The following is an 8,141-nucleotide window of genomic DNA, read 5'->3' on the forward strand; positions in this document are numbered from 1 at the left end:
CTTCAACCATGCACTTCATGTTGTATGATGGTATAATGGGAGTTGTAGTCTGAAAGGAGCTTCATCAGCTCAAAGCCGTTCAACAACCCACTGCAGTCAAAGTCATACAGAGACCTTAGACTACAGAAACAGGTAGAACACCTCTGACAGAGAGAAGAAGGGTGACATGTTTAAAAACAAACCCTTTTGATAAACAGCTGCAGAGGATGTACAGCATCCTCTGCTAACTCTGTTCAGTTAGACACACAAAGGGATATAAGATCTGGGGTTAATGAAAATGCAAGAGAATTCAAAACCAACCAGAATTAGTACTCCCCAGGTTACGTTAAATTTTACTCAATCTGCATCCCTGAAATTCAAATATTTGTCCCTTCTGTATTTCCAAAAACACTTTTACTATATTGCCATCTTTTTGCTGCACTCCAGCTGAATGAGCTTTGCTAATGAAAGAATACACAGCATCCTGGTTTAAATGTTACTACCAACACATCTCCCTTGTTACTCTGTGTGCAACAAGCATACTGTGTTATGGTTAAAATTTAAATTAATTACACTAAATACAGTACAAGCGACACAAACGTTGTGTATTAACAGGAGAAAACTTCCGTCAAAGTCATACACAACACAATATGTATGATGGGTACACAGTTGTAGCGATGGTGGATACTTGTGTATTCAAAAAAGTGACGTAGCTCTTATATAAGTAACCGTCAAGTAGATAAACTACAGGTCTATTTGAAGAATGTTGATAAACTATTAATATTAGAAGAGAATTTGTCTCTGTTTAAACCTTAATCCTAATATAGCTTAAAAACCCCAAAGCATAGAATTAAATAATTTCAACATGTATCAGTAGACATTCAATTATCTGAAATAGTTTTAATAAAACATGCACTTGTCAAAGTATAGGTGTGCTATGTCTTGAAAAACAGCTTCGGATTCCTATCACTTGTGCACATGTACCAATTGTAGGCAAGCCAGCATCTAAAACATCCTGCTGGATGGCTCCCTGTGTGAACAGTCGGGCGGCGGCTTGCACAGAATTTGCTCTTCCGCCTCAGGTGTGTCCCTGACGAACACGCTGCGGTGATAGACTGCGGTTAGAGTCAAAGATGAATCAAAAAATATTAAATTATCAGGTGCACAATTAAGAAAGCACCGCAAAGTAGAGGAGGAGAAGAAAGAACAATATGGGGTAAGAATCAACCCGATTGTGGACATCATTAATGTTTATCTTTGTCAACATGAAATGATATGCTATCTGTACAGCTTATTTCAGACTCTTTTTTTATTTTTATTACATATTTTTATTGTTATATATAGCTTACAATTTTGTCTGCCTGTTTGAGCATCTGTATACAGACCTAAAGTTCTTGGGGATGCATGACAGTTTGCGTGTGTATGTTGGGAGCTGCCAATTTGAAATCTCGCCTACGGAGCCAACATTGCCAGGGCGCTGGTCGGACTCCTTCACACTGGACTGAATGAAACTTTGCAGCAACCTGTGGCAGACACAACCTTTTTCAATCCATAATTTTCAATCCAGCAATAAAACAGTAGAACTAACCCTGATGAGTAACATTAGTTAATCAGGGACTGAGTCATGTTGCAGATATCAGACTGGCAGAAGACAAATGCAGAACTAAATATCTTGAGTGGATTATTTCCCCTTTTGTTATTCTTCCGTACTGACACCTCATAAACATGCTGAGTAGTACTTTAAGCACAGTCACATCCTTTATGACTCAAAGCCACGAGAGCAACTTACAGAGAACTCATACAGAGAGACATGGTGCATAATTATAACCATTGTTGAGGTGGTTCCATCCTACTTATTCCGATAGGTGGCGCTGACGGTTTTTGATGCTGGTAACGAGCCCTGAGTACTGCCATCAAAAAGCAGTAGAAGTAGTAGTAGTAGTAGTACTTTGTGCACCGAGTTTGATCCATGTTATTCACGGCTGTTTCCAGGGGAGTTTGTTGAATGGAGTGGTGAGCATAATCTTTCCAATGATTTGAAAGAGGCAGGTCGATGAGGAGGAGTTCATGGATCTTTAAAGATCGACGCACGGTGTCTTGAGGTGAGCGGAAGTCGGGAGATACCTACTTAAACTGGGGGCTGGGTGAGTGGCCTGGTCATGGATCGATGTCACATAAAATAAACGATAACCTACATGTGGAACCCTTTCACTGGTTTAGATACGACCGAGGTCTGCGTCGTGCCATGTTTGTGAGTGACGCTAGCAGTTGCTGGATGGGACGCATAAGGTCCGCGCAAACCGTTGATGAACGTTTCAGTAATTAACGTTAGAGCTCGTACACAGTGGACGTTTAACTTGCATCTGACGGATGCTGTGGTCATTGCGCAAGATTGTTGTTGCGGGTGCGTTTGTTTACTAGCACGTTTGCTAGCAGCTGGTTGGCCTGTGTTGCCTCTGTGCAGCCGCCACCTGCATACCTTCGTCAGGTAGACTCGCTGTTTAGCTTGATGTTCACACACGTCTGACGCTGTTTGTGTAGATGTTTATGCTTCTGCTCGCTCGCCCTTCTGTCAAAACCCGAGTTCAACCGCCACGTTGGTAGCAGCGATGCTATCTTAGACACGATCAGGTCACTTTCTCGCTCAATGACATCTGAGTTAATGAGCTCGTTGTTTGTTATTTGAGAGGCGTGTTCCTACATGGTCAATTTACTGGAGTAACTTGATAACAATACTAATAATAAATGTAGCGTGTAGACGCCACTTCGTCTCAAACAAGGCTGGGCCCAGACGCTGAAACAGTATGTACTTGTAATTCTTTCCTTTCAGCTGCCAAACCTCTCTACCTGTCTGTCAGCCCTGGTGTCCTGGAGACTCATTTCCTCAGGTGAAGGAGATCTGTCCTGATAAATGCCACCTCTTGGATGCTTAAGTGGAATCCAGATCCAATGAACCCAAGGGAAGTCTGTCCAGCGAGGGGACTACACCAACAATGAAAGGTAGTCCAACATGCAGCTCTTTTGTTCGCTTCCTGAATCGTGTGAGCATTTAAAATGCTCTTGGGAGGCCAATAAATCGGGTGCTTCACAGGAAAAGCATCTCTAAGCCCCTGGTCGGATCTGTTATTTGCATCTTTCTTGTCTGTTCACAGCTGGTATTAAAATGTGTTCCAATTAAGATTGGGATAGGATCTGACTCTCCCGTTCTTTATGCAAAAAATGTCATTCCTGTCCGTGAACACCAAGTGATGTTGTTTTTAACTCAGATAATGATAATGTTTCTGTGTGTGTTGGCACAAGCGAGAGAGATAGAGAAGCAGAGCTAAGCGAGTCAGGAGGGGCTGAATGGATGACTGCGCACAGCTCTGAAGACAGATTTTACTCATTTTAGACAATGATCAGTCATTATTGGATGATTAGAGTTGATATTGTGGCAGTGGCTGAAAGCAAATGACCCTATATAGAATCTAGTGAGATTACGTTTCAACAGTCACAGGGCAGATGCATCAGCTGAGTAGGCTATCCTTCATTTTGTGGCCCAGGACAGATTTTAATCTACACCGCAGTTAAAATGTGGCCACGTGTGTCTCGGACCCCCATTTGGGTTCATTCAGACCTGAACTTTACTCTGACCACTTGTGATCGAATCACTGAGGACGGATGTTACTACCTATTCTGATTTGGATCTAAATTACAGTACAAATTTCACTGTCAATGATCTTTCAGGTGGACGTTGGAAAACAAGAAAAAGGAAATGTAAGAAGTCACCAGCAAAGAAAGTCGCCTCAAAAACCGCTTCATCTCGGGGATCAGAAGAATCAAACACTGTGCTAGGAAGTGATTCGGACATTGTCAGCCAGTTCCCAGCATGTTCCTTACGGAGTACTCCAGAAAGAGTCAGCAGACGCACAAGACAGGCTAAAGATTTCTGCTTGACCTCCACGCCAGTACCCAGCTCCTCCACTGACAAGCTGACCAAAATCACAAAGTCTCCTCCTGGAGCAAAACAGGCAGAGCTAGAATACACAGAGGTCATCACTCAGTTAAAGGTACAGTATTTGATCATTACTGACGATTGTTGTTTCTGCATGCAAATAAATCCAGTGATCATAACTGAACTCCTTTTGCATCTGCTCTGCTGTAGGCAGTAGAGGTTGATTTGCCATGCTGCAAATCAAAATCTCAAACCAAATGCAAGACGGTTGATGCTCCCCAGCCAAGACAACTCAGAAAAAGAGTGCAGGAGGAGCAAGCACAGACCTGCAGTGAAACCAAGGGTCCACAAGCCAAGCGCCGACGCGTTGAGACACAGAGGACCGAGAGAGGGACGTTGCAGAAGAATAACACTTCTCTGTCATCCAAACGATTAAGACCAAGATTTGAACTGAAGATGCCTGATTCAGCAGAACAAGGTAATGCCTCTGTTGTGTTTGTCTTATGTAAAGTGAACACAATTCCTCCAAGTTTCTTATAAGAAAGTGTGTAATTTTTGGAGGTCTTCTTATTCTCTAATATAATGAGTTGTGTTTTTCAAAATAAATGTTGTCGTGTACAGACTAACTTCTGCAGGATTGTCCGCTCTAATTCTGTATTATTGTTGTCCCTCTGTAACCTCTCATCCCCATTCCCAAGAAGACGAGTCTTTGCTGTCTTCGGATCTTTCAATTGAGCTGAGTCACCATGAAGAACAGCTGCCAATTCTGTCTTTCTCTGAAGATGAGGAAAGTGAGGACGAGGAACTACCAAGTTTCTTAATGCAGATGGACAAAAGTGAGAGAAAATGTATTTATTGAATGCAAGTAACCCTGAGTTGATGAGAACTGGATTATGCAGAAATACTGTAGATCTAAAGTGGACTGTTTTGCCTCTTGTGTTTCAGAGCCTCCATCCATTACTGAAGGAGCGTTTGTGTGGCACAAAACTAGAAATTATCCGTTCTGGCCTGCATTGGTGAGTGTAAAAACCTGCGTGAATCATTGATGTCTCATGATTCCTCACATTAGAAAAGCTTGAATTTGTGATGTCTAATCCTTAATGATTGAAAAAAAGGCTTAAATCCACACTATTTTTTGGCAGGTAAAAAGAGTGAATCTTAAGCAGAAAAAAGCCAGCATTGTGTTCATCGATGACCCAATGATTCACACAAAAAAAGGGTAGGTAATTTGACGGGTTTTGATTGTGATATATATTTGTCCTTTCATTGCTGGCCACAGAGGAAAAACAAAAATTCTCCTGGGGTCCTTCAGGGTTTTCTCAAAATCTTGTTGGGCCATTTCAGTTATCTGCTTTGTCATGTTTCCTCCAGACAAACTGACACTTAAGAACAGTTTCACTTTCCGTCGCAGCAACTTTACTTCAGAAAAAGGATCTTTAACAATTCTCTTGTGTCAGAACACAGCTTTGTGAAAGCCACTTGTTCATCACGAAAACTCTTCTAAAAAGCGTAAACTTTATCCAGGAACAGTCCTTGGAACTCATTAGTTCAGCCGCATGTTTTTAGTTCAACCACTGTGAGCATGTCCCTGTAAAGTAGGAACGCTGGCATGTCTTCCACTTAAACATATTTAAACTTCCTGCATTGTTATGGCAATATTGCAATGACACTATTGCAACACGACTGCGTGTTGCGTTTCTGACAATGACGTGACTGGCATACAGGCGGAAGTACCACTCTTAGGGAAACGTCAGTCTACAATTTAGTTTTTTTTTATCACAGACATATTTGTATTGCTGTCATGAGAAGGTTTTTATGTATTTCTTAGTTTCTTCTTTTGTATTTATAATTTCCTAGTGGATTGTTAATGGCACGGAGGCTGCTTTGCCCACCCCAGCAGAGTCTCTGCAAATCATACTACTGGATTTTGTAGTCAGCTCATAGCTTTCAGAGATTGCCACAGTTGCATCTCAAAATTAGTTAATGCTAATGAAAGCCATTGAGGTGTCCTCTTCTAGTAGATGATATCTTATTTTATTAATCCTGGCTGCACAAATCAAGATATTTAAAGTAAATGTTGGTTAGGGAATGCCTTGCACACTTTCAGATAATCAGGAACTGACGTAGTTGTTTGTTCCTCTTCTTTAAGGTTTTCTGTGCCTCTGAAAATCCTGAAGCCTTTTGATTGTGAGGAAGCCAGTGAGCTAGTGGTATGGGTTACTCATAAAATATAAACTTGATTTTCTGAAAAACAATACTTTCTCGACACAGTTACCAACTATCTCTGACCCTCCATATTGATTTTGTCACAGTGTAAAGCCAAAGAAAATTATGATGCTGTTATTGAGTGGTCGACGGCCCTCATAGCGGACTACAGAATACGAATTGGTGAGTATTATCCATTGCTTATGTAGACAGAAACCGATGAAGAACACTCGTACTGGGATCCACCTTATGTAAACAGTATTGTTCTGATACCACAGAAGTATTATCAGTATTAATCTGGTTTTGTCTTTGTAGCATGTGGCTCATTTTCTGGCTCCTTCATCAAGTACTTTGCCCACGACATGAGTAAGTTTTGTTGTGTGACACTCAAAGAATATAAATCTACTTGAGTACATCTGCAGCCCCCACTCAGTCCGACTGACTCTCTTAACTGGTTTGGTTTTTATTTGTTCCAGGCTATCCCGTGAGGAGGAAGTACCCACAGACGGAATCGAAGAAACTAACCATCACCAGTGAGTCCATGTTGGGGGAGCCAGGTGACGATCTTAAGGAGGTCAGCTTCGGTGATGAGCAGCAGAAGGTCAGCAGGAGATCAAAGCGGCTGCTGCCGGACCGGACTCACGCCGCCCACAATAAAGCCAATGAGAAACTCGTACATTTCATCGTCAAGCAGCACATGGTGGAAAGACGCCTTCTGGTATGATTTAATGAGGTCTCTTGTTTCACTAATGTAGTTTTTCATTTTAGTAAAAGCATTCTCACTACATTAACTTATTTTGATAGGGCTTCACAAGATGATAAAGAAGCAAGCTCTCATCCTTGAATGAAGACATTCACTCTTACTTACTCTTCTTACTCTCCCTACAGGCTGTAATCCGTGGGCGGCAGCAGTCCAGATGGCTTCACTCATTTCTGAGTGCCAATCGAAGACGGGTGGTGAACATGTACCTGGAAGATGACCAGCAGTTGGACCAGGTCTACTGCTACCTGAAGGAGCTCCACGAGACAGAGATGGCCACAGCTCCTTGCCTGGCCGAGGTGAAAGCCATGGAGGGTGTCCCCTTCGTTCTGGATGTTCTTCTTCCTGAGGTGAGCTGAAGCTTCCACCAACCCACACGTGTGTTGTTGTTGTCTGGTCTTCAAGAACATTTTTGGGACCTAAAAGTCAGTTTAGGAAATGTATGTGTTGTGATATTATTGTCTCTCTGTCCAGGCCATCATCCATGCCATTGCAGGTGTTGACAATGTTTCTGTAAAACAGGCAGAGGAAAAGTACTTAAAAGGACGTTGTATAAGCAACAGGTAAGATTTAATGAGTGAAACCATTAACGGAATAGTTTGTGCACTAAAATATGATCACTGACCTTTTTTTTCTTCCTTTTTCTTCAGAGAAAGACAGGAGTTCGACTTGATGATTGAGCAACAAATAAGAAAAAAGCATCAGAACACTGCACTTGCATTATTGTCTGACTCAACAAAGTTATAGGTCTGATAATTGTAACATAAAGGAAAATATTTTTGTATTTGTCATGTTTTGTTTATAAGCATTGTAGCCATATCAGTGTGCTTTGCATTCAATGACAAATCATGTGTTCTGGATTTTACCCTTCAACATGTTAATATTCAAATGACCTATCTTTAATGCATACCCGTTTGCTGCCAGTACTGCCAATTTCCAAATATACCTGTCACATGTACTGTTGTCTGGGTGTGGTTGTTTTAAGAAAATCATTAATTTAGTAGTAAATTCACTCAATTAAGAAAGAAGTGCCAAATAATTACCTTCACTACATCAGTCAATAATATAACATAAAACATCAAGTGATGCATGCACCCAGGGGCTGCTTTGGAGTTATACAGTACAGTGGGCTATCCCAAGGTAGCTCCCACAAGTAAAGAAACATGCAGACAGTCTGTGGTACTGTGAGCACATTGTTCCTTTGTGTCAGGTTGGTTATGTTCGGCTCCAGCAGCTGACAATCGTTATTATTCCCTCTGATAA

General features: G+C 41.6%; 1 protein-coding gene across 4 annotated transcripts; it reads left to right on the forward strand.

The window, feature by feature from the left end:
• The first annotated feature begins 1,897 nt into the window (after positions 1 to 1,897).
• Positions 1,898 to 7,836, forward strand: si:dkey-127k13.1 (PWWP domain-containing DNA repair factor 3B). Of its 4 annotated transcripts, none has more exons than XM_062387398.1 (14): positions 1,898 to 2,081; positions 2,810 to 2,979; positions 3,706 to 4,028; positions 4,124 to 4,391; positions 4,612 to 4,749; positions 4,859 to 4,929; positions 5,056 to 5,132; positions 6,063 to 6,123; positions 6,226 to 6,301; positions 6,434 to 6,484; positions 6,595 to 6,836; positions 7,007 to 7,228; positions 7,353 to 7,441; positions 7,529 to 7,836. In XM_062387398.1, the coding sequence occupies exons 2-14, from the start codon at positions 2,973 to 2,975 to the stop codon at positions 7,623 to 7,625; spliced, it is 1,722 nt and encodes a 573-aa protein (XP_062243382.1). In that variant the 5' UTR covers positions 1,898 to 2,081; positions 2,810 to 2,972; the 3' UTR covers positions 7,626 to 7,836. The 4 variants fall into 4 exon arrangements, with proteins under 4 accessions (XP_062243382.1, XP_062243390.1, XP_062243406.1 ...); XM_062387406.1 differs by having other exon boundaries at positions 1,900 to 2,123; XM_062387422.1 differs by having other exon boundaries at positions 1,900 to 2,081; positions 4,615 to 4,749.
• Positions 7,837 to 8,141: the final 305 nt, after the last annotated feature.

The sequence above is a fragment of the Platichthys flesus genome, chromosome 1, assembly GCF_949316205.1.
Source record: "Platichthys flesus chromosome 1, fPlaFle2.1, whole genome shotgun sequence".
NCBI lineage: Eukaryota > Metazoa > Chordata > Actinopteri > Pleuronectiformes > Pleuronectidae > Platichthys > Platichthys flesus.